This window comes from Lolium rigidum, chromosome 6 (genome assembly GCF_022539505.1).
Source record: "Lolium rigidum isolate FL_2022 chromosome 6, APGP_CSIRO_Lrig_0.1, whole genome shotgun sequence".
NCBI lineage: Eukaryota > Viridiplantae > Streptophyta > Magnoliopsida > Poales > Poaceae > Lolium > Lolium rigidum.
In genome coordinates, this window is record NC_061513.1 from 344,567,165 (window position 1) to 344,594,390 (window position 27,226).

The 27,226-nt window shown below is 45.8% G+C and overlaps 3 protein-coding genes across 3 annotated transcripts; 1 reads left to right on the forward strand and 2 right to left on the reverse strand.

Moving 5' to 3' along the window:
• Positions 1–1,364: 1,364 nt before the first annotated feature.
• LOC124666902 lies at positions 1,365–3,764 on the reverse strand. The gene is made up of 7 exons (XM_047204235.1): positions 3,526–3,764; positions 3,106–3,227; positions 2,867–2,956; positions 2,585–2,637; positions 2,188–2,290; positions 1,893–2,008; positions 1,365–1,812 (listed from the first exon to the last, which is right to left on the reverse strand). Exons 1-7 carry the CDS (start codon positions 3,749–3,751, stop codon positions 1,764–1,766), a joined length of 759 nt encoding a protein of 252 aa, XP_047060191.1. The 5' UTR covers positions 3,752–3,764; the 3' UTR covers positions 1,365–1,763.
• Positions 3,765–4,191: 427 nt separating this feature from the next.
• Positions 4,192–9,773, forward strand: LOC124664907 (DEAD-box ATP-dependent RNA helicase 20). Its single transcript, XM_047202325.1, has 10 exons — positions 4,192–4,247; positions 4,338–4,585; positions 6,260–6,439; positions 6,544–6,705; positions 6,845–6,999; positions 8,255–8,347; positions 8,576–8,661; positions 8,747–8,973; positions 9,060–9,293; positions 9,430–9,773. The coding sequence occupies exons 1-10, from the start codon at positions 4,192–4,194 to the stop codon at positions 9,477–9,479; spliced, it is 1,491 nt and encodes a 496-aa protein (XP_047058281.1). The 3' UTR covers positions 9,480–9,773.
• A 2,723-nt stretch (positions 9,774–12,496) lies between these two features.
• Positions 12,497–20,774, reverse strand: LOC124667561 (cytochrome P450 90D2-like). The gene is made up of 8 exons (XM_047204823.1): positions 20,518–20,774; positions 20,016–20,352; positions 19,050–19,199; positions 18,596–18,859; positions 17,210–17,299; positions 16,920–17,105; positions 16,325–16,446; positions 12,497–13,173 (listed from the first exon to the last, which is right to left on the reverse strand). Exons 1-8 carry the CDS (start codon positions 20,772–20,774, stop codon positions 13,083–13,085), a joined length of 1,497 nt encoding a protein of 498 aa, XP_047060779.1. The 3' UTR covers positions 12,497–13,082.
• Positions 20,775–27,226: the final 6,452 nt, after the last annotated feature.

Sequence of the window (27,226 nt, forward strand, 5' to 3'; positions counted from 1 at the left end):
AATAAAAGGAAGAGAAACAAGAAAAACGCGGCACAAAAAAATTGTCTTTCATGCTCTCTGATTTTACTCTTCTCTTGATCTTGCGCCGATCGTGTGCCAGGTTTTAGGGGGAACAATTCGTATCAGAGCGTTCAGATCCCGTGGCCATGTTGAGCGGAAACAGATCGCCGCACGAGTCCCGCACTCCCCCGCCCGCTCCACGGCGGCGCTCGCAAAGCTGCGACAGGATGCGGCTCATCGTGGCTGTTGTATTGTGATCTGAATTCATTCTAAAGGGAGGCTAACTTCTGACGAGCGGAGCGAGGCCCGTCGCCGGTAGGCTTGGGCAAGCGTACGGATCGTTGTCACCGCCTATATATACATCTTGTAAGCTGCCGGCTAGGGTTTATCAGATTATAAGATACCACACGGTATTTGTAAACACTCCCCGATATAGTGAAGTTTTGCTGGCTGACGCCCGTGGTTTTTACCTCTCTTTGTTGGAGAGGGTTTTCCACGTTAAAATCTTGTATCCCCTGCGTGTGTTTTTGTTTCGTTCTTCGTTATTTGCTTGTTGTGTTTATAACAGTGACGGCGATGAGGTCGTCAGGTGGTGCGCGAGTCAGGCGCTAGCTTCGGCACAAACCCGCAGTTCCCAATGCTCACACGCGGCGAATACACGACCTGGGCGATGATCATGGAGGTGGATCTCTGGGCTGCATTGCTTTGGGACGCAATCGAGGATGATCACGTCGCGCGCGTCGACGACATGAAGACACTGGTGGCGCTTCTTCAATCGACGCCGGCAGATATGCACTGCATGCTGATCGGAAAGGGGTCGTCCAAGGCGGCGATCCAGATCCAGTACTAAGGACAACATCGGGTCCGTGATGGGCAGCTGCGGCGTTTATGAATGGAGTTCCGAGATCGTGGCGTTCCAGGACGCCGAGAAGATCCAGGATTTCGCCATCCGCACCCGCTAGTCTAAAGGTTGTCACAAGCTAACACACCGATCAAACATAGTCTAATTGTCGGCGCAACAACAATTCCAGAACGGAGGTCGTAATAATTTATATGTTTTTCCACATTGCATTGCTATGCAGAGATAGAACGTGTATTCAAGTGTATCAACATATAACAGATGCCATCATATTCTAAAAACAACAAACTGAAAGTCTTACATGGGTGGAATGTGGTGTTTAGTAACCTCAGAACCGATTACTATAACATAGTTACCAAGTGATGGTATAGTTACCAAGTGATGGTAACATGTCGATAAACTGGTAAGAAAGTGACAAGAACTTGGAAAATCCCATCACAACAAACACAACAAGCGGTTTGAGAAATAAACGTTTTAAGAAGACTACATTGTGGAACCGTATTGCTGTTAGAGAATATCAAGTGATTTAATTATATTTGCAAAATTTGTTCAACAGATCCCACTAACAATCTTTAGTCATGAGACAAATAATACTGAACCCACACACAACTCAGGTGTCAATGGCATTCATGACCTAAACATCACGTACTCACGATCGGAAGATCAAAATCATCGGGTCCTCCCTGACATCAGCCATTTCTCTTGCACAGCCTGCATGATGCATACATTCATATGTTCCTGAACTCACTCAAATTTGCCGACATGCAAATATCATTCACAATCGTTTGTCCAAGTCCCAGTTTTGGATCAGATATGCCACAAACATGCACACTCATGTCCCTCTCTGCTTCATCAGAAGAACTTCTATTCAAATCATACCATGGTCACTGTATTTTGAGACTACTCATCGCTTTGCGGGTTTCTGAGACTGTACAGAAGCAGAGGTTGTTTCCCTGACAGAGGTTAAACACTTGTGAGAACAGGCCAAGATGACATATCAGAATCATAGGAATACAAATGAAGGTTGCTTTACTTGAAGCTGGCGCGCAACTCATCTGCAATATTCTGTGATGAAGCACCACTTGTGAATCCTAATTGAAACATCATTTGCTCCAGACGCTTGAAGTTCGTGAGGTAAAGATATCCAACCTATACGAAGAATCATCGAGCAATGTGAGGATTAATATTCTAGAAACAAAGCGAGGCTGGTCCAACAATGTGATTTTTAGTAGATCTTGTATGATTTTTTTCCACAAATGTTCGGTTAAGAGGGGGAAAAGAAGATATTTGGTGCACATAACGATTAAATGTTTTGGAGTAGAACAAACCAGTGTTTCAAGTGAAGATGCTCGGTTGTAGACTGCAATCCCTGCACGTTTTCTTGTACGAGTTTTGCTGCTAACGATGTTCCTTCCCCAGCGAAGTATGTCCCTACAGCACATGATTGTGTAGTGTAAGTAACTCTCAATACTTGCAAGGTCATGTTTCATATAGGTGCCAGACATTTTATAGATGAGAGAGCATCATGTTCGTTCATAATCTGTACTGTAATACAAAAAAGGCACACATGTGGTGCCGCGTAATGGCAACTCCCAGGAAGATGAATTTACAAGTCCTGAGTACTGATGTGCTAACACCCAACCCCACAGACATCCAGTGATGTGAACAGATGCTACAGTAAACTGTTTACTGATAGGCAATAAAAGACTAGAAACATTGGTTTACCTTTCTTCTTCAGTTAGAAAATCCTCTCCAAGAAGTTTGTTCAGCAACAGATCCTGAAGGAAGGAAACCAATAACAGTTGATGTGAAAATGTCTGGCCCCATGATGCTACAAAGCATTCTCTTACATATAGCGTGCTTAAAAAGAAAAAGGCAAATGGGGTGTTCTTCAGAAAACGAACTACGTACAAACATTAAAATAGTACTAGCAACTAAAACAACATCCAAAGCATTTAGCCTATGCTTTCTGTTTGATTAGAGGATAAAGAAGAGCCAAATTCAGACCTGTGCTTCACACTTGACGACATCCATCACACGCTTGTTGTACTCATTGATGCTTAGTGGAGGAAAAAAGAAGTGTCTCCGAGCATAAAGCTGTATCACGAAGAGCGAGAATCAGTAGCTCGCAATAAAAAAGCTAAGTTTGACCAAATATCATCATCATCATCATCAGGAACATCATATAGATATCGTAAATACTAATCCAGTACAAATAAAAGTCAGTAACAGCAACTGATTCTCACTTCATATATGCAGTCTCCCAAGTAGGCCAGCGATGCGGCGTTGTAGAGTGACCGTGGCTTCTTGACCACCGGCGCAGGCGGCAACCACCATTTCTCAAACCCCATATACGTGCTCTTCTTTGCTAGTATAGAACAATAAGAATTAACAAGGTACTGACCAGCAAAAGAAATAGTGTACACTAACTAAACAATACTTAACATTAGAGCAGGAGACAGTTCTCATCAAATGAAGTTAATATCGCTTCCCAATGACCGAATTGTTCTACTGCACTTGCCTTTCAGTGTCAAAATCTCTTATGTAGTTGCAATGGTGGTTTGCTCCTTATACTATGTAGAGCATGCCCGCAAGGCCGCAAGAGCTTTGGTGGGAGAGCGCATGTGCAATTGGTCAGGGGGCATAAAGTGAGGAATGATAGATACCTTGGCCCTCGCTGCTGCGCGCGAAGAGGTCGGCGTGCGTGGGCGGCGGCGCGCGGGCTGGGGTGGTTGCCGTCGCCGGCGACTGCCCCAGGGCGGGCTTGGGCTTGGATGTCTTAGGCGCCGCGATGGTGGCGGCACCGGGGTTCATGTCCCAGGCAGCGCGCACGCGGAACCGGTGGTGGCGCGCCGGCGCCGGCGTCGTCATGGTCGCCGCGACGGTGGCCATCGTCTCGGGGCGAAAACTCTCACAAATGGATAAACCCCTTCGGCCGTAGATATTTTCCCTTTTCTCCGTGCCCGGCAGCGGGCCCAACTTGTCAGTGCTGTCATTCCCACTTACGCTTTCCGATTACCGCTAATCAGATAGAGAAACGCATACTATCAAATACGTTTTGTTAGTCGGGTTGTGTGTTTATGAAATGCGTTTATGAGGGCGATAGCTCGAGCACTCCACCCGGACATTGCCGCACACGCGGAGCTCGCCTGTTGAACTCGCCCGCCGCCGTCTGGTTTCGAATCGCCGCCGCCGTCTCCTTGCTCCCGGCCAGAGACCGCACGCGCCGAACCAAACCCACCGCCGCCTCGGCACGTCCCCGCCACGCCGCACCCGCGCCGAGGCCCGCACCCCGCGCACCTAAACCCTAGCTGACGCCGGCGACCGCCGCCATGAGCCGCTTCGACGGCCGCGCGGCGGACCCCGCCTCCTACCGCGACCGCCGCAGGTAAACTCTCTCCACTCTACCCCCTAGGCCGAATCGTAACCCTAACGACGATTCTAGTCCGACGGGTTACTCACCCCGCTTGTGTTGCAGCGAGGGGGCGTTCGGGGGCGGGACGAGGGCCTTCGCGCCGCCGACCAAAGCGGACGCTGCCGCTGCGACGGCGGCGGCGGAGCTGGAGGGGCTTCCGCGGTTCGAGAAGAACTTCTACGTGGAGGTGCCCGCGGTGGCCGGCATGACGGCAGAGGAGGTGGAGGCGTACCGCCGCCGGCGGGAGATCACCGTCGAGGGCAATGACGTGCCCAAGCCGGTGAGCGACTTCCGCGACGTCGGCTTCCCAGGTTAGGCAGTCGTGTTCTTCTTCAACTCATTTTCCTCCTGTTTGCTGCTGTAGTGTCGCAGAAATTGCTGCAGGGTAAACAAATTGGGTAGAATGAGACCAGTTGGTCTGCTTTTTAGCATTTGTGCTGATTTAAATAACTCATAACTAATAATTAGATCGTCTTCATTTAGCTATGGATTTCGTATCTAACATGACACGTTGTGATGAGCCGTGCTCTGATCCATAGTAGCCATGTTTCCGGGACGGTGGGTACGAGGAAAGGAAATCAGGAACGGGAAACGTAGCTGCCTAAAAACAGGGAACGGCGAGGGTATACATCTCTAGAACGTACCGCTTGGTAGGTGGGACGTGACTCGGACGATCTGGGTACGATGAATCCGGGATGATACGATGTATCGAGACAGATGGACAATACGATATGTGGGAAACCACGTTTTCTTTGATAGATTAACTGCAGGTGAACCTGGACGTGAGGTAATTCTCCAGCCCTCCCGTGAATTAAGCATCCGGCTGGCCCTTTTCGATGCGAGAACCTAGCGTACAGGTCCTGAATCTAGATGCAGTACCGATTGTTTCGGGACGCGTTTCGGCCACCGAATCGTGCCGTACCACACCTTGTTTCCGAATCTGAATCCGGATCGAGGGACGGCCTACCGTTCCCCGTTTCCGGCTACTATGTCTGATCATTCATACCACACTCAGAAGGCATAATTCTGAATCACCTAAATGTAATTCAGCCAAATACTCTCTCTCACTAGGCTGACTGTCTGAGTTTGTTACCGTTAGCCGATCAAGGCTTGCCCTGTGAAGCAGTGATTCTCTTTGAAATGCCAAATTCTTTCTCATTGTTTCTCCCATTTGAAGGACAATCAATGCTAGCCAAATTTTAAGTCCTTAGTTGCAAAGCTACTCTTGCTGAAAAGGCAAGTGTTATTTGTGGCAGATTAAATTGCATTCGGTTGAAGTAGCTGATGAAACTGTTGTTGGGTCGCTCAAAATAGGAAGTATGACATACATTGCTTTTGGTGATATCACCCCTCCTTCACTTATGGTCACAAAAGGAGTTGAAAGGCCGCATTCTGAATTATTCTACGCACTCAAATTTTAATTCTAATTATCCTGTGCGATTCCGTTCTTGTATTAATTCATGTATGTAAGGGACAACATATGTGAGTAATCAACAATATTGGATTTTAAGATCTAATAATACTGGCCGTGCTGCTCTTGCATGTACAGTCATTGCGCTTTCGCAGAGTTTCAGATTTTTATTTTCACAGTTTTGAACATACTTGATTTTATGATAAGCAACAGATATGTTTTATGAATTGAAAACATATTAGTGAATTTATCTGTTACCTTTTCTTTCAACTAATAGTTTCCTAGTCCTCACATTACATCACATTATTACAAGAAAGCTCACTGCTTCAAGAGGAAATAGTATGACTAAATCATGATGCCCTTTAATGTCTTCCTCAAAACTATTTTTTTCCTCCTTTGTTCATCAAATTGTATTTCGGTTACTTAAAGCAGTGCTTTTCTGTTAAAAGAAAGACGTTGCAGTTTGGAGATACATGATATATTATTTTATCCGCGCTTTCTTAGCTTTTAACATGATAACATGTCAGTCTTCAATTCCACTTACTTCCTGAAGTCCCTTCACTTTTTTCTGCAGAATATGTGTTGCAAGAAATTACAAAAGCTGGGTTTACAGAACCTACCCCTATCCAGTCACAAGGTTGGCCAATGGCACTGAAGGGGCGTGATCTTATTGGCATTGCTGAAACAGGGTCTGGGAAAACACTCGCTTACCTCTTACCTGCCATTGTTCATGTTAATGCTCAGCCTATCCTAGGTGCGAATACGCTGCTTATATTTTTTGACTAGCTTTTTCTACATATATCCTACCTCTTTTTTTTTTCTGAAATCTAAAGACTGACATGTGTTTTGTTATTCAAGCTCCTGGCGATGGTCCGATTGTTCTCGTGTTAGCCCCAACCCGTGAGCTTGCTGTTCAGATACAGCAGGAAACAACAAAATTCGGTGCATCATCAAAGATAAAAAGCACATGTATATATGGCGGTGTTCCAAAAGGTCCTCAAGTTCGTGATCTTCAAAAAGGTTCTATATCCCACCCTCCCTCCCTCAGTGTCCATGCACCTGTTTGAAAAGATCGTGTGTTTGTATCAGTTTATTGACTCTTCGGGATAAATATGACTGTCGCAGCAATAGTCTTACTGATTTGCCCTATTTTATGCAGGTGTTGAAATTATCATAGCCACGCCAGGAAGACTAATTGATATGATTGAGTCTCATCATACAAATTTGCGGAGGGTCACTTACCTTGTTTTAGATGAAGCAGATCGTATGTTAGACATGGGTTTTGAACCTCAGATTAAGAAAATTGTTTCTCAGGTACACATTACACCTCTTTGTTTTCTTACAAATTGCATTATATAATCCCCTTGATGAACATACGAGCAAATCAGTGCTCCGATCTTCTCTGTTTGATTTGTGCTTTTTGCCACTTGCACATTATCATGAGGTTGACGAATCATGTATGCTCTCTTTGGATGTTTGCATTGGGCCTAGATATTGGTATTCGGGTGGTGCCAGCCCCGAATACACAGATTTTAGTTGTTTGGTTGATCTAGACATTGAAGCTGGGTATTCGGGCTAGATATCGAAGCGAGGTCTGAAAGGCAAGAAACTTGGAGGCCGAATGTTGAGGGGTTAGCCTAGACATCGCGAGGTATTCCGGCCGCACCTTCGACGCATGGTCATCTCGCAAAACACATCGCTCCTCCCTCTGCTTGGGAAACTCGCACGCGGAGACTGGCGGCAATGGCGGCGGTGGCATAGGTAGTCTGTCCTCCTGCCCTCCCACAGTCCCACCCTCCTTGGCTCCTTCTCCGGCTGGGATTGGCACCGTCGGCCCCTTCTGTGCCACCCTCCTTCATCCCTGCAGTCCTCTCTGCTGTCGACTCTCTCCCGCACCTCTCTATTTTTTTCTATGCAGCGACCTTGCTCCGGCACCCCGGCCTCCCGAGCTCCGGCGACCGTCATCCGGTGCTGGTTTGTTGCCGCTGGACGCCCGCCCTCCTCCTCTCTCCGTGTCTTCTCTCTCGATCTCTGCTGGTTTGTGTTGTGCTCTCTGTTTAGTATCGCTTTTGATATAAGATAGCTAGGATTCTCCGATTAGCTAGGATGAAACTCGTCCTCTGAAGTCTGAACCGGCAGTTGCATCATAGTGGGACAATCTACATTTGTTGATTGACCGATGAGTGAGCAGGGCTCTGTGACATATAGCGTGCAGAATTAATACTCCGTATAAGAATCTGTAGTGCAATTTTTACATGTATACAACGAGTATAATGATTAAAGTCTCATACAACTACAATGCCACACTTTGACCACCAAACAACATTTGGCATTCAACCTCAATATCAAACCTGGGTCCTGAATATCTAAACATCCAAACAAAAATATTGACATTCAATCTCAATATCAATATTCTGGGTATTGGACATTTAACCCAATACAATGCCAAGGTTCCCAATGCAAACATCCAAACGGAGCAGTAATGATCTTTAACATGTAGATACACATTGTACATTAGTGCTAAACTCAACCTATATAATCGTGACATCAAAAGTAATTGTTATTTCAGATTCGTCCAGATCGCCAAACACTTTACTGGAGTGCTACTTGGCCAAAGGAAGTTGAGCAGCTAGCAAGGAATTTCCTTTTTGACCCATATAAGGTGATTATAGTAGTCCATAATCATTTTGCTAGTGAATATATTACTCCCTCCGTCCCACGAAGAATGTCTCAGATTTGTCAAAATTTAGATGTATCTAACACAAAATAGCATCTAGATACATCTAAATTTTGACAACTCTCAGACATTTTTCGTGGGACGGAGGGAGTACATTGCAGTATACTACCATATGTGTTTTTTGTGAGCAAATTGAAATTCTACATGATGCAGGTTATAATTGGTTCTGAAGAGTTGAAAGCTAATCATGCAATTTCTCAGCATGTAGAGATATTATCCGAGAGTCAGAAGTATAACAAGTAGGCTTCCTGTTACATTTTCGATAACATAATATGTACTTGAACTGGAGATATGGCTCCTTAATACTGAATTACTTGATATAAGGTTGGTCAATCTACTGGAGGATATAATGGATGGCAGCAGAATTTTAATATTTATGGACACCAAGAAAGGTTGCGATCAGATCACTAGACAGCTTCGAATGGATGGTTGGCCTGCTCTGTCTATCCATGGTGACAAGAGCCAAGCAGAAAGAGATTGGGTTCTTTCCGAATTTAAGTCAGGGAAAAGCCCTATTATGACGGCTACTGATGTAGCTGCTCGAGGCTTAGGTATATAGAAGTTCTCTCAGAGACAATAACTTAAAACTTATGTTATACAGGGAAACTAATATGTGTTCTATATATGTTCACAACAGATGTTAAGGATGTCAAATATGTCATTAACTACGACTTTCCGGGGTCGCTGGAGGACTATGTACATCGCATCGGTCGAACTGGCAGAGCTGGAGCAACAGGAACAGCTTACACCTTTTTCACGGCTGCTAATGCCAGATTTGCCAAGGATCTTATTAACATTTTAGCTGAAGCTGGACAAAAAGTCAGCCCAGAATTGGCTAATATGGGCCGTGGTGCACCACCTCCTTCTTTAGGTAAGTTGCTGGATTCTCTTTTTGAAGATATAATACACTTGCTTATTCTTTATTATACACCCTTTATCATTTTGCCGCAAGACATTGTTGAAAGCCATCTTGTTGAGTTGGGTCTGATTATTATAACATTATGCAGGCTATCGTGATAGATATAGAGGTCATGGAAGTGGCCGGTCATGGAGCTGACATTAAAATATCCAATTGTTGCAGTGAGCGATATTTGACATTTCACTGTGGCTGGTTATGTATTTCTGGCTCACTAAATTTTTGGTTATTGTCTGGTAAAGGTGGATTTATGAACTTTGGAATACCATGTTGTGTTGATGAAAGCATTTTCATCCATATTTGTTTAGGTAGGAATGTGACACAATCTTGCAATTTCATTAGAAAATAGTTCAATTAGTTTTTTTGTAGTGACAGGGTAACTTATACTCTGGTTTAATCAATGTCAATACGAAACCTATTTTCTTTCAAATAATAGTAGCATATTCACCCAATTGGGATGAATCCCATTATACCGAATATCAGTGCAGCCTTAGTTTAGTGCACTAAACATCAGTGCAGTCTTAGTTTCGTGCAGTTTCTCTTTCCATTTTTTCCCCTTTTGGGTACCAGACCCACTAATTGCAAACACCCTGTTGTGGTTGTCATTTGGAACCTGGAAAAGGGTTTCTTCCGGTTTGGACAGTAGGATCTTTTCCCTTGTGAATTGAGATTGCCTAGCCAATAGCTGACGCTCACCATGTGACTATGATGCATGGTATATCCACAACTTTACGTAAGAGCATTGTGGTCATAAGTATTGTTTGAACCAGACAGCCATAATAGCCTAATGGATGCTGATTTACTCTCTGCCCAGCATAGGATGCTTTGGATATTTCTGTATGCACCATAATTGAGTTAAAAGTTCTTCAGACAATGTAAGAAACACATTTGTCTGCAAGTACTGGGAAATCAAGAGTTTTGTCCTTTTTTTTTGCTTAGATTTTGCATGGGTGCATACAAGTCAATGCCCCTACATGAAATTGCAGTGTAAATTAATGACTCTGCCGGGCAGTGGTTCCCTCTGTAGTGGTTGTTGCTGATATATCAACATCTTTGTTAGTACTATATTCGGCTTCTCACCAGTGTTTGCTGTACTGGTCCAAGATCTAATGGTAAATAAGGATCTGCCATAACAATGGATTTGTGGTCCTTGCTGCTGTTGCATATCTAATACATCTGTCATTTGTAGTTATTCATCATGGTACCTGAAAACTGAAATTTGTTTCTACGAAGCGATTCCTTTTTTTGCAGTCTGGTCCACAGTTACTTTGTGACAACTGCCTTATTGGGTGATTGCCATTGTACATGGTAAAAAATCAGCTGTTCATTTCCTCATGTTACCAATTGGCTATATTGTCTGCTGGCATATCTGCATCAGCTGCCTATAATGCTTTTTGCTCAAAAATTGTTGGGCGCAATCTGGACTACAAAGTTCTTAAGCTACTTATATTTCATTATTGAATATTGACATATTTAAATAAAGTTCGTACTGTTCGAAAAAGAACATGAGAGGTCTGGCCCTAATCCAAGTTGCAAATTTGGTGTCAAGTTTCGGCTAAAATCTGGACTGATGATTCCATGGTATCAACTAGGATTATGCATTTGTGCCTGCAAATCTCCACAATGTTCCTCGTCATTGTTGCTCATGGTCTGGCATCACGGTTTATTATTATAGACCAGGCTTAACCTCTGCTATTCTTGTGTCCATGTGGTACATCATTTGCCATCTTTGTTATGTCAAGTGCACATCTGTATTGCGGTTGCACCTTGCCATTTTGCTTTCGATTGGTATCGACATGCCAATGCCGCACATTGCTTGTCCTGTTTGTTTTTTTTGTTTTGCTAAGCGCATATCTATGCAGCAGAATTGTCTCGCAATGTAACAACTAGCCAGACGTGTTATTTTTGGTTCATTAGGTCTGCTGGACCTTGTGGCCCAGCAGCTTTTTGTTGCTAATGCTACGATTTCCCAGGGCAGCGTGTTTATCCACAGAAGCTGGAGAAGCAGGGTAAAGTAATCTCGAGCATGCTCCTACAGACGATGCATCTGCCAATCTGTGTCGTTCTTGTCTCCAGGCCATCTTTTGGTTGCCCTCATATGAAAACCCGGTAATCTTTCCCAAATGGTGGGACGCTCTATTCTTTGCAACATGCCATTTTTGCCAGGGAGCGAACATTGCCACATGTGGCTGGGCCATAGGGGAAGAAATGCAGACAGTCTATGGTAATGGACCATTAGGCCCGACAGAGTTACATGCAAATGCAGTAGGAGCAAGCTTGTGCGCGTGCTCTGGCTTTTGTGTTCCTGAAAGCTCATCTCACTAGTCACAGCCGGAGACGGGCACAATCGGAAGGGAACTACAGGGTCCAGGATCCAGGCAAGCCAGATAGTGTTTAAGATTTTAGTACCAGCCTTTCACTGCATTTGCCCTTGGAAACCCATCACTATCAGGGCAGTACATTTGCAGTTTACGTGCTTAGAAAAGATTGAAGCTTCCTATAGTTTTACTGAAGACCCGAAGTACATCTATGCTGCCTCCTTAAGTGAACATAAATCTATGCTACGGAAACAGGAGAAAGTTGAGAACAAAAAAGAAGAAACATCTGATCCTGAGAAAACATACAAGGAGAAGCATAAATCTACGATCATCGATCCAGTTCCTTTGCCGTCTGCCACCTGCCTAAAGAATCCAGTTCCTCTGCCCTTTGCTGCAGCGAGTTGACAGCATTGCTTTTCACCTACAGCTGAACATTTGCAGCATCATAACAAAGTTGAACTCACCACTGTCCATCCATCCATCCATCATCTCCATGCTGGACCTCTCTGTAGGAGTCTAGGCCCTATATGCTCCTCTGAGCCTCTTCGCTCGCTCCCAGGCAAAGCAGATGCAGGTGCACGCCCACCGTGTCCCAGCTTTGCAGTACTCAAAGTCTTGTCAGCATTGTCGTATGGCATAGCCTCGCCAAACCTAGCTAGCTAGCATTTTCAATTCAATATCTGTTGGGCCTTTGGAGCAGTTCGGCAAGTGGCAAATGCATGCATGCCATACACCTTACATATCCTCTTCCTAGCTCGTGATTGTTTTCTTCCAAACATAATTCCTTATGACATAAATTCCTTATGACATACTGTAATATATAACATAAGTACACTAATGTACTAAAATTATAACACCATCATCATCAAAGTCCTGATCAGCTATAGTTAGGCGGTGGCAGTGATCAGCAGGTACTCTACTTCATCTTGGCTAATTAAGCTGCCAGCTTCTCCCTACCAAGTACTAACACTGACACTCACACTTACAATTACATTATAATATCTATATTCTCTCTTCCTAGCTGGTGATTGTTTTCTTCCAAACTTAATTCCTCGCGACATAACATAAGTATGCTACTACTATAACACCACCATCAAAGTCCTCCTGATCAGCTATAGTTAGCCAGTGGTACTGATCAGTAAGTACTCTACCTCTTCTTGGCTAATTAAGCTCCCAACTTCTCCCTACTAACACTTACATTACATATAATATCTATGTACATCTATGATCTAATTAAACAGGGCAGATCAGCACATTAATTTCACCCTGTCCGGTGCTCAGTTCAGAGCTTGCATGCCTTGTCTGAGGGATCCTTCAGCATTCTTGGATTCCATGATCGAACACCAAAGTAGCAGTAGCAGTGGTGGTATACATGGCATGTATGTGCAACTTGCTTGACCTGGCTTGCATGGATGGATGGAGATGGCTAGTCTTCTTTGGCGGTGACCCTAATGGGCATGCCCCCTTTGAGGCGCACGGTCGGGAAGTTGACGATGTGGTCCTCCTCCGCCACCCACCTGCATGCATACACGACCATTCCGGCGTCATTGTCAGGCAACAAACAATGTCTGTAGATGCGGGATCTCGCCATCATCGGCCACACGATTCGCATCTTAACTAAGCTGTTTTTATCGCAGCGCCCACTTGCGTGTGATATGACTATGCAATATATACATGTATGCAGTATGATTTTCTCTTCTCTTTGTATGGGCATATAAACACTGAGTGACAGATGATTCTCTTCTCTTTGTATGGGCATATAAACACTGAAATGTACTACTAGTACTAGGAGTGACAGATGATTCTCTTCTCTTTGTATGGGCATATAAACACTGAAATGTATCCAACACATTACGCCAAACCCCTCTCTATCGTTCAACCCAGAGTGACAGATGATTCTCTTCTCTATGTATGGGCTGGGCAGGGGGTATAAATAAATAAACCAAACAAAACAACAATGGTACGTGGTGTGCAGCGGCGCCATGCCATGCCCTAGCGCGACGAAAGAACTGAGCGGCCGGCCGGTCAAAGCGGCAGCGGCCAGACGCATGCGCGCGCATATTTTATTGGGTTTCAGCTGCTCAATCACGGACCGGACCAGACAGAAAGCATGCCATCCATCTGGTCGAGCTCGAGCCCATTTGGGTTGGGAGGCCATCAGTTACACATGTCGGAAAAAAACTATTTTAAACCCTGAACCTAAGTTTGCAGAAGTTCAACGAATGAACCTTAAATTTGAAAACCCTATACACTCTGAACTTTCGAATCCCGGTCAAACCATGAGGCTTTTTGCCTCACCCAAAATACCCATTATCTCAGTAACTAGACGGGACTACATGTTAGATTCATCTCTTATCCCAATCCATCTCGCCCCGGGCCACGTTGCCTCCTGGATTGCTGCAGCCGAGTCTCGCTGCGTCCATCACTTGGATCGGAAATCGCCCTCGCCTTGCCGTGCTCCCCACTCCCTGCTCGCATCGGTTCTGCTCGCTGGACATGACTACTTCTTGCAGGACCAAATCTCAGCACACGACACTACGGGAAAATATGTCTTTGCCGTGCAACTATTTGCACGGCAAAGGACCCTATATACACGGCAAAGCCTTTGCCGTGCGACTCCGCACGGCAAAGGTCGCACGTCAATGCTATTGACGGTAAAGGCTTCTTTGCCGTGTGACTCGCCAATGTTGCACGGCAAAAGCTTTGCCGTGTGACACCGCACAGCAAAGGTCGCTTCTTTGTCGTGTGCCAAACATGTTTTATCTAAAAAAATGCCGGCTGGTCTGGGAATCGAACCTAGGACGCAGAGTAGGGAAAGCATGCGACCTTGCCACTAGGCTAAGTGTTTATTTGTTGATAACTATACCAGGGTTATGCGACAATGGGTTGATTATCCTTTTCCCAGAGAGACAACAGCTCTAGGGTTTGGTTTAGACCAGAATTCTCAGGTAGAAACGACAAAGATTTAGAGTTTAGGGTTTACTTCATCAAACCTTCATAAGTCTTTTATGGTTTAATTTAAAATAGATTTTCCCCAGCTTTTAAAATAGATTCAGCTGAGTTTAGGGTTTATTTCATCAAACTACATGCTGATCCAGTGATGCATGTACCCACACCACATGCCGATAGTGTTGGTAGATCGAGACTTGGGCGTGCACCATTGCATGCATGCAGCAGGTGCGCTTCGACTTGGATTATACTTCCGCACTGGAGCGAGCGCTACTAGTCTACTACCACTACGCCGACCGGGCGATCGAAGCGTGCATGCAGGCACTGTGCCGCGGGCGGCATGAGCGGCTGACTGGCACGTGCGGATGCCGGCGCCGCAGAGTGTCCCGCTCACACGTGCTGGTGTGGTCGGGGTGCGCATGTCGACGCCGCACGCGTATAGCTATACAGTCTACTCCCTACTCCACCATCATCATCCATTGCCCCAACTGCTTCTGTACGCACACATGCAGCCGGCGTCGACACGGTGCCACACGCCCCAATGTACGCGTGCGACCGCTACGAGTAGGTGTGGGCTGTGGCTACGACTACGAGTAGCTAGCATGCATGAGTCGGCGGCGGAACTTGCCGTGGCCGGTCGCGTCCGCCGCACGTGTAGCCCCACGCGCCAACGTCCCAACCTATGCAATAAGGGTGAAGGTAGTGTAGCCGTGTAGGGGTCCCTTGCCATGCATGCATGGACCTCCCTACCTAGGTTTCTTTCGTAGTACTACTGTACTACTGGAAATTATTAGTGTGCCAAAGTCGATCTCGCTTCAAAGGCAGCATGCTCAGGAATTATTACACTACTTTGGAAAGGGGAATGTGAATGTACACCTATCCACCTTAAGCTAGGATGGTGAGGTTGTACAACCATAAGAGCATTTCCACCGGTGGTGATCCCTAAAATAGTACTCTGGCAGCACGCATGCCTGCTACGTTTGGAGGTCGCTGGCAGCAAGTGCCGGTCAAAAAATTTCAAACCCCCACACCGGTACTCCTCCCATAGCTGCCCCTGATAGAAAAAAGACCCCCAAATCAACGTGGAAGTGGCGTGGGTTTGGTGCCGGTGACCCCGATAGCCTCCCTTGGCATATGGGTTGGTTGGGGCTCGCCGACTATTCTATTGATCTCGGGATGACATCGATTTCGTATGGGGTCGCCGGTGTGAGCACTTTCTCTCACATGATCAACATGTCATACTCCTATGCTAGTCGAAACCTCTCTTAGTTAAATAGGAAAACCTCAATCGACTGAGATAGATAAACCTCAAAGAGTTTATGTCTTTGCAAACAATGATATTTTTCTGGTCATGTTGTGCGTCTAGCTAGATGCTAAAAAAACAAAGCTAGCAAAGATCAATATATACTCCATGTGGTTTTCTGTCACCGCTCCTTCTCCGACACCCATTGTAGCCGGGAAGATCAAAGAGGAGGCAATAGTTTGGAGCTTTGGCCGGAGCGAAATAAGTAAGTAATGTATTACGTACCGAGTGAGTAGGCTTGTAATTAAGTCCTAGGGTTTTTCTACGCATTTTTCTAATTTCTAAAATTCTCTTCTAAATTACTGAAAATGGAAAATCTTTCCATTTTTTCAAAAAAATTTGCAACAGAACATGAAGAATTTGAAAGAACGTCGTGTGGTGTTCCATGCATGGCTGAGAATGGGAGTGATCCATACCTGAAGCTGGTGACCAAGTGGTGGAGAAAGATGGAAGCTTCCAGCCTGGCCAGATCCAGGCCTGGGCACAGCCTCTGCCCACCACCAAAAGGAGTGAAGCTGCTAGTGCTCGTGTCCTGCTCCTGTTGATTCATTCATTTGTTGACCGATAAACGCATTATTAGGTTTCCCGCGAAAATCAAATCACAATTATAAGCTTCACGACTAGTAGTACAGTACTACCCCACCATTTTGCATTGGTATCTTCTTAGTCATTTGAGGCATTACACATGTATGCCGGGTAGTGGCCATCAGGTCCTCAATTTAAGTTTTTTACGAGACATAGGGATTTTGCTGGTTGATGATTTTTGTCATATAGTTGAAAGAAAATGCAACTTTAAGATATAAGGAGTACTAATTTGTTATGTTCATACTAGCTATATATGTACTATGCCAATTCTATCATGAGCCTACAGATATATGTGAAAAAACTGACATGTTAGGAGTCCCACAAGCCCCACTCTGTCACTCATCAAACCCATATTATTGTGTTGTTGTTGCCTAAAGGAGTAGCAATTGGATGAACATCTCTACCAAATGTGGGGTTCATTCTCACCTTCCACCTCCATGGATGGAACTTGTAGGGATCCCCATAGAGCGTGTCGTCGAGGTGGACCGATCGGAAGTACACGAACACGCACCAACCCTTGGGGATGAGATGTCCCTTCACCTCAACGTCCCGGACCGCCTTCCGCATGATCCCGCTGATGATGTTCCCCAAGCGCAGAGTCTCCGTTATCACCTGCACATGTAACCCTAAAATGCTAAGGCAGCTGCTGATTGTTGCTAGGGTAGAAACGAAGGAGGAAGGAGCATCACGTATGGTGCTATTTTTTCTTTGCTTACATGCTGTGTGAATGACAAGGACATGTAGTCTGTCCACTCCAAGGTTTCACCCGCGTCAGTTTTCCTCATCTTCAGTTGCATGTTCTCCTCCTGGCACCGTCAAAATGAGGTAATTAATTGGTGTCACCAATGATTGTCGCATCAAATGATTATACTGAAACTAAGGTTCAGTTTTTCCACCAGCTAGAAAATCAAAACTAGCAGCTACCTAGCTAGGCATGTTCTGCAACAGTAGCTGGCACCCAGAGGTTTCAATGAGTTCATTGTCCGCATGGCATCAGAGCAGAAACAGGGTCGACACACGAGTAATTTCTACCCACTGTAGCGCCGTAAATGGAAACTAGTGAATGATATGATGTTGCTTGTGCAATAGGACGACATGCTAGCTACGGAATGTTCAGCGTTCACAGCCCTATATTTCCCCAACTGATGAAACCTTATCTCAGAAAGAAAGATGCATGTCTTCAGAAACAAAACAAAATTAAGAGAAGCTCTGAGTTTTTTTATAGGGTTGATGATAATAAGTGGTAGATCTTTTTACAATGCGTTGATACTTAGTTGCACGACATCAGATGCTCTATATGGATAAATTAGCCTTGCCATCATAACATCAGGTGTCAAAAGCTGCTATGTGACAGCAATTAGGTGGCATGACACTGTCATAATAAAGTGACTACATAAGTAATAAGATGACTGACTAATGAATCGACCGAGTAGATGGCATATCATGATACTAAACCTTTTTGAGTGAGAAAGTGGCCAAATTTGATGAGATGCGTGTACCTGATATTAACAACGTTTTTTCTTCAGAATCTGATACAGTATTAACAATGTTGTGTGCATGTCTTGTTGCAGAGTTGGGCAAGCTAGCTACACTTTCTTAGGCACATAGATGGCAGCAATAATCAATGCTTAGATGCCAACAGGAAAGGCATGGACCAAGGTTGGCACGATCCCTTATGCGATGAATGATTCCGAGATATTTTGACTGCAGGATTTTATAAAGAGCTCTACTAGCTTTGTTCGAGACACAGGTGAACTGTGCAGATTATACTGCACATGTATCAGACACAGGTGAACTGGGGGAAAAAATGCTAGTATTTGGCAAAAAAATACAGCATATGAAAATCTGGATATACAGATCGTGCTTAAAAAAGTAAATCGAGAGTCATGTTGTTCAGGTGAAACAATATAGCAACCAGTTCATGCGTGACTTGATTTTTGCAGGTTGCAGTGTTCATGCAAATTCATGCTCTTGCTTGATTAACAACAGTGGACTCTAGTTTGCTGGGCATAATCGGTCATGCTTTTTCTGAACGGAATTATATTCAAACGTACTAATAGTACTATGGAAAATGTGGATGGAGTTGTGAGTGTTATACATACTTCAAGCTGTTGCAGGGCGAGTGGGCACTCGCTGAGGAACTTGACGGCGAGCGTGATGAGCATGGGCACGGAGTCCTCGGCGGGGATCATGAGGTCGATCATGTTGTCGGAGATGAGCTCGTCGGTGAGCTCGTCGCTGCCGTCTCCCATGAGCACGTCGATGGCGTCTCTCGGGTGCGGCGGCGCCTCCCCGCCGGCGCAGAGGATCCTCCTTCTCTTCTCCTGTATGATCCTCTGAATCAGCCTGGCCATCCTCTTCTTGGCCTGGTGATCGATCAGTGCACCAGAGAGAACAGAGAAGTGTGTCAAACAGGAGGAACATGGAAAGGTAAATAAATCTTGGCAGTGATATACTGATGCTTTCGCTGCCATGTTTGCAGCTGGGGGAGAGACAGAGAGGGCAGTGTGTGGGTGTTGCATGGCATGTTGGGGAGTGAGATGGGGGAGATGGTACCTGGAGGGATCTGTAGAGCCTAGTCCCTGGCAGCTTAATGGGAAGCGACATGAGTCCGACAATAAATTCCTGGAATTGCTGCCTGAGCTGCTGCATCTCCGGGCCTCCCTCCAGCCCGATCAGACCTCGCACCAGGATCTGGAACACCATCTGCAACACCAAACCATATTCATTATACATTGCTCAGTGCCTCGGTATATTTACCTATATCAGCATATAGTAGAAATGATCCACCAGAATCAGATACTCTCTCCTATAGTTCCCCTCTGGATCAATGTTTTCATGTAAATTTGAAGGTGCCGTTTCATCAAGGTTTTATCTCATTGCAGGTGGAGACTGTTCTTCGTCTTCATTTTTTCACATAGAAATCACTGGTACATGTTAGAGTAGAAAAGTACTCCAATACAGTATCACAGTACATTTGCACAGGATGGGTGAATTTTTTTGTGCTTGCCGGTAATGGAATCCTGAACGTGGGCCCCACGCCACACGGGGCGTAGAGAGAGGAAAATTGAATGGGGGCGAGAATAGAAGGCAGGCAGCAGCTCCCCACAATCTCATTAAGATACCGCACCCGCACGGTCACAGTCTTCGTCCCCATCTCTCCTCTCTCTAGCACACGAACGAACACAAGAGGCATGGCGAGCAGAGTAGAAAGGGAGAGCGACACGACACGGCCCCCACTCCTTTCGGGGCTTCCCTTCCACCATGTGGTGACACGGCGCCGCACGTGTGCACGCCGGTGCTGGCGCCATACGACCACTTGTAGCAGCAATCCAATTCAATCCATCCCGATTCTCTCCCTCACTCTCTCTCTGATGCTCGTACAGACACGTCGTCGTCGTCGTACTACTATGCTACTACGCTGGTAGAGCGACATGCGAAATCAAGAAACCGGCAATGGAGGATCGAGCTGCTAGCTACCGATCGATCGAGCACAGCAGCAGAGAGTGTAATGGAACGTACCGTCTTGGCGTGGTCCTGGATGCGGAGCCTTGCGCCGGGCCCCTGGTCGCGCCAGGCCGCGAACGCGGGCGCGAGGCGGCGCTGCATGTCGGCGGTGACCTGCGCCTTGAGCTGCGGCGACTTGAAGAAGGCGCCGATGAGGCCGTGCACGCGCCGCTGCAGGCTGCCGTTGATGAGCAGGATGGAGGACTTGCCCATCAGCTCCGTAAGCGACCGCGGGTACCACGGCACGAACGACCGCGCGTCGCTCTGCAGCACGGCACGGCTCACCTCCGCGTCCGCCGTCACCACCGTCGCCGACCCGAACAGGTGCGACCGGAACACCGCGCTGCCGTACCTGCGTGCCGGTGCCGATTAATTCACCCGTGTGTCAGTGCACGTGCATGCGCGCGCACTGGCGTGGCATGGCATGGCATCGGTCGATGCCAGCCACGCGCACGCGTGCGGCCACTGTGCTGTGCCAGAGGGAATCGGAAAGGGAGAGAGAAGTTCATTTACTTACCGGAGGCGGCGCTTGTCGACGAAGGCCTCGGGGCGGGGGGAGTAGGCGCAGGACACGAAGTCCAGCGTCTCGCCGACCACCGGCCACCCGAAGCTACCGGGTGGGACTTGCGCCTTCTCCTCCTTCGTCGGCCGCCTTCTCAGCCTTACCACTACCACGACGGCCGGCAGCAGCCTGAAGCACAGCAGCCACGCCGCCGCGGCCAGGAGGGCGCCGCCGACCGCGCACGTCAACGGCGCCGGAAAAGAAACGGACATCGCACGCGCGCCCGAGGGGTGCTGTTGGTGTTACGGTGTGTGTAGTGGAGCTATCCTTGCACCGGCCCGGCCGGCTTTGTAGTGGTGGTGGTGGTGTAGTGGAGGTGGAGCTTGGCGACCACGAGAGAGGAGAAGAGCACTTATATGTAGCGAGTGGGACAGGATGGAATTGGCAAGTGCACAAGTACAGGGGAAGCCGAGAGATTTTCTTAAGAAAACAATCGTGATTTGATATGTTTTCCCTATAGTCCCCACATCTATCATTGTGTATCGTGGCATAGTGCTACGGACGGAGTACTGCAGAATATATTTTCTTTTTTACTATTCAGTTAGTTTTAGCTCGACCGAGAACGTAGGTGTGCAATTACATTTTCTGAGTTTCACCTGAATTGCACATAAAATTAGGTGACGTGACAACGATCGAGAATTAGCCGCATTTTATCTTTGTCCCCCCTCACTCTCTTTCCGGGGGGTTGAATTGAGAGTTCCGAGTAGGACCAATGCACACTTCCTTGTGTGCACATGTGGGGTTCTACACCTATAAATACATATTTAATAGCTGAAATAATTGCCAGATATAACTGCCAATAATTAAAATGTGTTTTTCTATGTGATCATGATCGCGACAAAGAGATTGTAGGACATTTCTTGATACCATGCTTGCGATTTAACGGTAGCAGAAGGATGTTTTTTTGAGAAATGGCATTTTATTACTTTTTTTGCGAAAGAGTTTTAAGAAATGACACTTTATTATTTAAAGAGTTTTAATCATTACACCTAGCCTCTGCATGACTAAGATGCACACATTCATCCAAAAAGTTCATAGTGAAATTAAACAATGAAGAAAGCCAACACAAGTGGTCCACAAACGGTTGAAGATAAACTAGACATGAGAGGCAGCAATTCCACGGTTATGCAACCACCCATATTTGCAATGCTTCATGGCGGATATAAGGTAGAACCTATCTGAATGATTGACCATATAGACATGGCAAACTGGCACTAGAAGAATAGGCATTTTATTTTCTCGTTTTCGTGAGAAAAAACGCACTTCAAACATCCATGTCAGTTGCGTTTAGAAAGGTTATATTTAATAAGAATAACACCACACCTAGGATACCAAGAAAAAAGTTAGTTTTCAAAGGTATCTTCATCTTCCAAATGGATTTATTATTTAGTACCGGTTCAACAGGATCAAATAATGCTTTGTACATTGAGCTTACCGAGAAAACACCGTTCTTGGTAAGTCCCCAACAGAATTCATCGGACCACTGCATCATCTGGACTGAAGTTTGCCGCTGAAGCAGTTCATTCCAAAATGCCAACAAGGGTCCAATGAGATCGCGCCAGAACGTCATACTCGGTGGGGATGTTTCCATTACCTTTTCAAAGGTATCACCTTTATGTCGTACAATATTATACAAATTTGGATATTGTTCTCGAAAGGTGGTTACTCCCGACCATTTATTTCCTAGAACCTTATCTCCGATCCATCCCTGATGGAGAAAGAACCATATTGGAAAAGGTGCTTTTTAGTCGTCATAATACCAGCCCAAAAATGGGAATCACCAGATTTCCATACAATTCGAGAAAACGCTTTTGAGTCAATATTCTTTCTCCGAAATAAAATTTTCCAAACGCCATCCTCAGTTAAAAACCTAGCCAACCATTTACCAAGCAATGCTCTGTTTTTAACCTCGAGATTTCTCGGACGACAAATAACACTCCATTTTGTCAACCGGTATTTCTTCTTTTCACTATCTCCCTCCCAGAAGAATCTTGATCGGAAATAATCCAATCTATTCAAGACTCCTCTAGGCAATTGGAAGAAGGAAATTATATACAATACCATTTTTGTGAGTACTGAATTTATGAGAACTAATCTTCTACCTCGAGATAGTAATTTTGCTTTCGAACTACTAAGTCGTTTCTACAATCTACCTTCGACGATTTTCCATTTAGCAAGTGTGGGTCTCCAATGGTGAATCGGAATGCCCAAATAGGTGATTGGAAAGTTGCCTAGCCCACATACGAAAAGTTCCGTGTATAGGTTAGAATCATGTTGGGTCTCGCCAAAACTAAACAATTCACTCTTATGGAAGTTTATCTTAAAACCTTATAAATACTCGAACGCTGATAATATTAATTTCAGATTTTGCGCCTTTTGCAAGTCATGTTCCCTAAAAAGAATTGTGTCGTCAACATATTGAAGGATAGAAAGTCCACCATCAACCAAGTGGGGGACCACTCCTTCAATTTGAGCATCAACTTTCGCACTCTCAATAATAATGGCCAGCATATCCACCACAATGTTAAATAACATTGGAGATAGGGGATCACCTTGCCTCAACCCTTTTATGTATGGAAGTATCTACCAATGTCGGCATTGACTTTAATGGTAACACTTCCTCCAAGAAACAAAGTTATTAATTAAGAAGCGCCTCTCATCAGAAAAACCTTTCATTCTGAGAGTTTGTTGCAGAAAATACCATTTAACCTTTTCATATGCTTTTTCAAAGTCGATTTTGAGGACGGTCCCATTCAAATTTTTGCGATGTAACTTATGGATTGTTTCATGCGAGGTTACTACACCGTCGAGGATGTACCTTTCTTGCATGAAAGCAGTCTAAGTCGGTCTCACCACATCATCAACAACTGAATTGTGTCTAATAGTAGCCACCTTAGTGAAAATTTTAAAAAAACAATTAAGAAGACATATTGGTCTGAACTGTTGGATCCTCTCAGCATCAGTAACTTTTGGTAGTATAATAATCTCCCCAAAGTTTATACGGAACAACTCTAGCTGTCCTACATGAAGCTACAAATATTTTCCTATACATGCATCACCCTATTATCCAAATCTTCGCCTATACAGAAAATAGTAAAATCTTGGCATTTATGTTCAAAAGGAAAAAAGAGGACGAAGGTTTTGAGACTCGGTCTCGGGGTCTACTGACATGGGTATGCTATATCGGGCCATTGATATTGGCGCCCCTGGTGTAAAGCCCACGAAGGAATAGGGTAAAGCCCGTGAAGAAGTCCATACAAAGCCGAAGATAATGGTGTTATGCAAATTAGGAAAGCTAAGGCCCATATCGGGTGAACCGACATATGATGTAAAACGTTCTTTAGGTGGACTCTGAGACCTAGCCCACTATATAAGGGCTAGGAGGAGCCACCGAGGGAGGGGAGATTCGATTAGACGCAACACCCTGTAACCCTAAATTCATATAATACAATCTCGGCGAGAGATTTTGATCTTACTTTTCGTCGGCTGTCTAGTTTGGCTGACCGGTTTGTTGATTCGTCAGTGTCCTCTTCCTAGAAACCCAAGTCCATCATCATGGGCATTGACAAGGTTAACTCTTTGTCACTTGCCGTGTCATTCCTTATCCAATTGCATCAAGATCCACGCCCGAAAACAGCACCATCATAGCCGTGCATCCCGGTCGATCGTCGCCATCATGCCATCGATACCGACCAAGTCTAGCTCTACAAAAGCTGCAGAAGATCCGCCAGGAAACCCTAGAACCTCGCCGCCTCTCTATTCTCTCTCAGTCCCTCTATGTAAGGGTACATTTCCCCTATGTGTGGTTTTGGTAATTAATGGCAACCCCTATGAACTAATGTTCCATAGGTACTACTGACATGTGTTGGATTCTAGTATGGATGCCATAAAGATAAAGATATACCTTGTGTATTGGCATGAAGATCATCGATTTGAAGATATATATGTGATATGATCAAGAAGAAGAAATGAAGATGGAGTTCTTATGTGGAACTCAATATTAGCCATGCTTTAGCTTATGCGATAAGCAATGAATGATCAAGATCTTGAGTGCTTGATTCCAAGTGAAGAATTCTTTATACACCTCAAGATAGTATGATAGAGCATGAGAAGATACAAGGTTGACCAATACAAAGAGTGAAGAATAGATTCAAGTTTGGTCAACACATGAAGCATGTGAAATGTGCATGTAGAAGTCATGTGGTATGGTAAGCCGTGTCAATCATGCTTTATGAAGTAACCCATCATATATGCTCCCTTGTGTTGTCTATGTGGGTTAGGTATCTTTCCATGGGCATGCATCAAAAGTGAGATCTCATATAGCCCATGAGAGGATGACGTCAAGTTATGATCGTCATCAAGGTTGAGTTGGGCAAGTTCAAGTTGAGCATCTCGAGAGGATCATATGCTTGAAGCTTGCCGTCCATTTGGTGATAATGGACATGTGAAGATGTGCATAAATGGAGCTTTCCCATCATAGTGTATGGGGGAGCATTTGTGAGTCTTCACGAAGCAACAATAATCAAGTGAGGCATTCCGGCTTGAGTGGAGCTTGAAGAGTTATCATCAAGATCAAGCGGGATGCGCAAGGAAAAGGTATGGCCTTGATAGGTTTTCCTTTTGGGATTTCTATTTTCGTGCCCTCGGGTCCTTAGTTGTGCTCAGTTTTCCCCAGCTCCTTAGTTTTTCCTCAGTTTTCCCCAAGACCTTGTCTGAAACCCGCAGAAGGAGCTCGGACGGAAGGGATCCGTTAAGTTGGTCGTTCCGTGTTGACGAGTGGGGTCGTGTCGTTTGTGGGGTCGCGTCGTGTGGGGCTGGTAGGAAAGAACCGCGTGGGACAGGACGAGACCATGTTTGTGTGGCTGTAGCGTGTGGGGCCGTAGCGTGTGGGGCCGTAGCGTGTGGGGCCGTAGCGTGTGGAGCCGTGTGGGTCCGGGACGTGGGCACGAGTGGTTTCTGTCTCTTTCGCCCAGATTAGCAGTTTTCAATGTACCTTTTTCCTCTCTCTCGCTCGATCTCATTCATATTTGATAGCCCAAATTGGTAGCAAATCTAGAGCAGCTTCTCCTTCTGTTTTTTAACGACATTCATTTCTTTATGCCTTCGTTTTTACCCAATCAGGTAGGAAATATAGGGCACAAATCCAGAAAAATATAGGATAAGTCGCATACAGGCAGCCAACATAGCATAGATATATTCACGACGGATCCAACAGTAGTACCGATAGAACCCTACAACATAAGCTACATTTTACATGAATTTAAGCTGCTCTGCAGTATAGAGTAGTCACATACAGAGAGTGCAGTAGGCATGTTCAACGCCTCCAGGTTGCGCCCGTGACTCGCTTGGAGGTTGCGGAGGTGAATCCCAAGTGCTTTGTGTTTGGCCATGAACGCATGCACGTTCACCGTCGTTCCAACTCTAGCGCCGCATCTGCCAATGGATTCAGCATGGTTCACCAGGCAGTTGAAGTCGGTGGCGCGGAGCTTCCTGTTGCAGAAGGGGCACTTGTAAATGCCTCGAGCAAAGGTGGTCGGACTGCAGCCTCCCGAGGACGTGACGAGTCTTGGTGTGGAAGGACTCGTCGTCGCTGTCGACGTCGCTGCTCTGCACCTGTCACGTAGCACCAAAGATCGTGCAAAAAACACGGAGTCAATTGCAACGATGATGGAACAGAGAGTGAACAAAGATCATGCATGATAATATGGGCTCGAAAAAAAGAGGTAGCCTCAGTTACATTGGACACACTTATATCCAGGATTTGAGTCAACAAACCAAAGATCATGCACAACAAATTTGTACACACCAATTGTTTATCGACCAAACCTCTGAATCAATTTGTGCCCAAATATTCATCATCATCGGCACAAATCTTAAACAAAAGCAAATCACAAGCACCAATAACGCAAGATCTAACACAAAAGGATTGAACTAGGAACAGTACGCACCCTAATAACGCTAGATCTAACACAAATGGATTGAACTAGGAACAGACGAACCCTAATAACGCTAGATCTAACACAAAAGGATTGAAATGGGATAAGAACAAGGGAGCAAAGGGTTACCTCCGGCTCGTCGTCGACGATGCCGGTGTCGTAGAGGTTCTCCGGCGCGTCGTACGGCACCGGTTCGTACGGGTCCCAAGCGACGGGGCCCGGACGGTGGCGGCGGCCGATGCGCCGGCGGCTGATGCGCCGGCTGCTACGTTGGAAGCAGCGACAGGGGCCTCGGACGGGGCAGCGGCCGATGCGCCGCGTGGCCGATGCGCCGGCCGCTACGTTGGAAGCAGCGACAGGGCCTCGGACGGGGGCAGCGGCCGATGCGCCGCGGCTGATGCGCCGACAATGGGCATCTCATTCTTCTCCATCGCCGGCGGTTTTCTTCGGGGTTTTTTCTTTGGTTGTGGAGAAGATGATGGGACAGGAGAGGCGGTTGCAGTGAGAACGTGCGTCGAGGGAGAGGAAAAGGGCTCTATAAAGACGAAGGTGGTGTGTACCGCAACACGCGTCCGCTATGCACGGCTGCAGCGTGCACCGCGACACGAGTCTAACCCTGGGACGTTTGGTGTACTCGGCTATAACCTCGGGCCTTATACGAAATTTTATCCGTACTCGGTTTTCCCCTCGAGTACTTAGATCGGCAAGTGCAATATACTCAGTTTTAC

Coding starts and splice junctions, on each gene's coding strand:
- LOC124666902 (XM_047204235.1), bottom strand. CDS start 3,751: ATGGCCACCGTCGCGGCGACCATGACGACGCCGGCGCCGGCGCGCCAC. Junction 3,228..3,525: donor GCGCAGCAGCGAGGGCCAAG/GTATCTATCATT, acceptor GTTCTATACTAG/CAAAGAAGAGCACGTATATG. Junction 2,009..2,187: donor CATCTTCACTTGAAACACTG/GTTTGTTCTACT, acceptor TTCTTCGTATAG/GTTGGATATCTTTACCTCAC.
- LOC124664907 (XM_047202325.1), top strand. CDS start 4,192: ATGAGCCGCTTCGACGGCCGCGCGGCGGACCCCGCCTCCTACCGCGAC. Junction 4,248..4,337: donor TCCTACCGCGACCGCCGCAG/GTAAACTCTCTC, acceptor CTTGTGTTGCAG/CGAGGGGGCGTTCGGGGGCG. Junction 8,662..8,746: donor GAGAGTCAGAAGTATAACAA/GTAGGCTTCCTG, acceptor ACTTGATATAAG/GTTGGTCAATCTACTGGAGG.
- LOC124667561 (XM_047204823.1), bottom strand. CDS start 20,774: ATGTCCGTTTCTTTTCCGGCGCCGTTGACGTGCGCGGTCGGCGGCGCC. Junction 18,860..19,049: donor GGCTCTACAGATCCCTCCAG/GTACCATCTCCC, acceptor ATCGATCACCAG/GCCAAGAAGAGGATGGCCAG. Junction 17,300..18,595: donor TCGCCCTGCAACAGCTTGAA/GTATGTATAACA, acceptor TGACGGTGCCAG/GAGGAGAACATGCAACTGAA.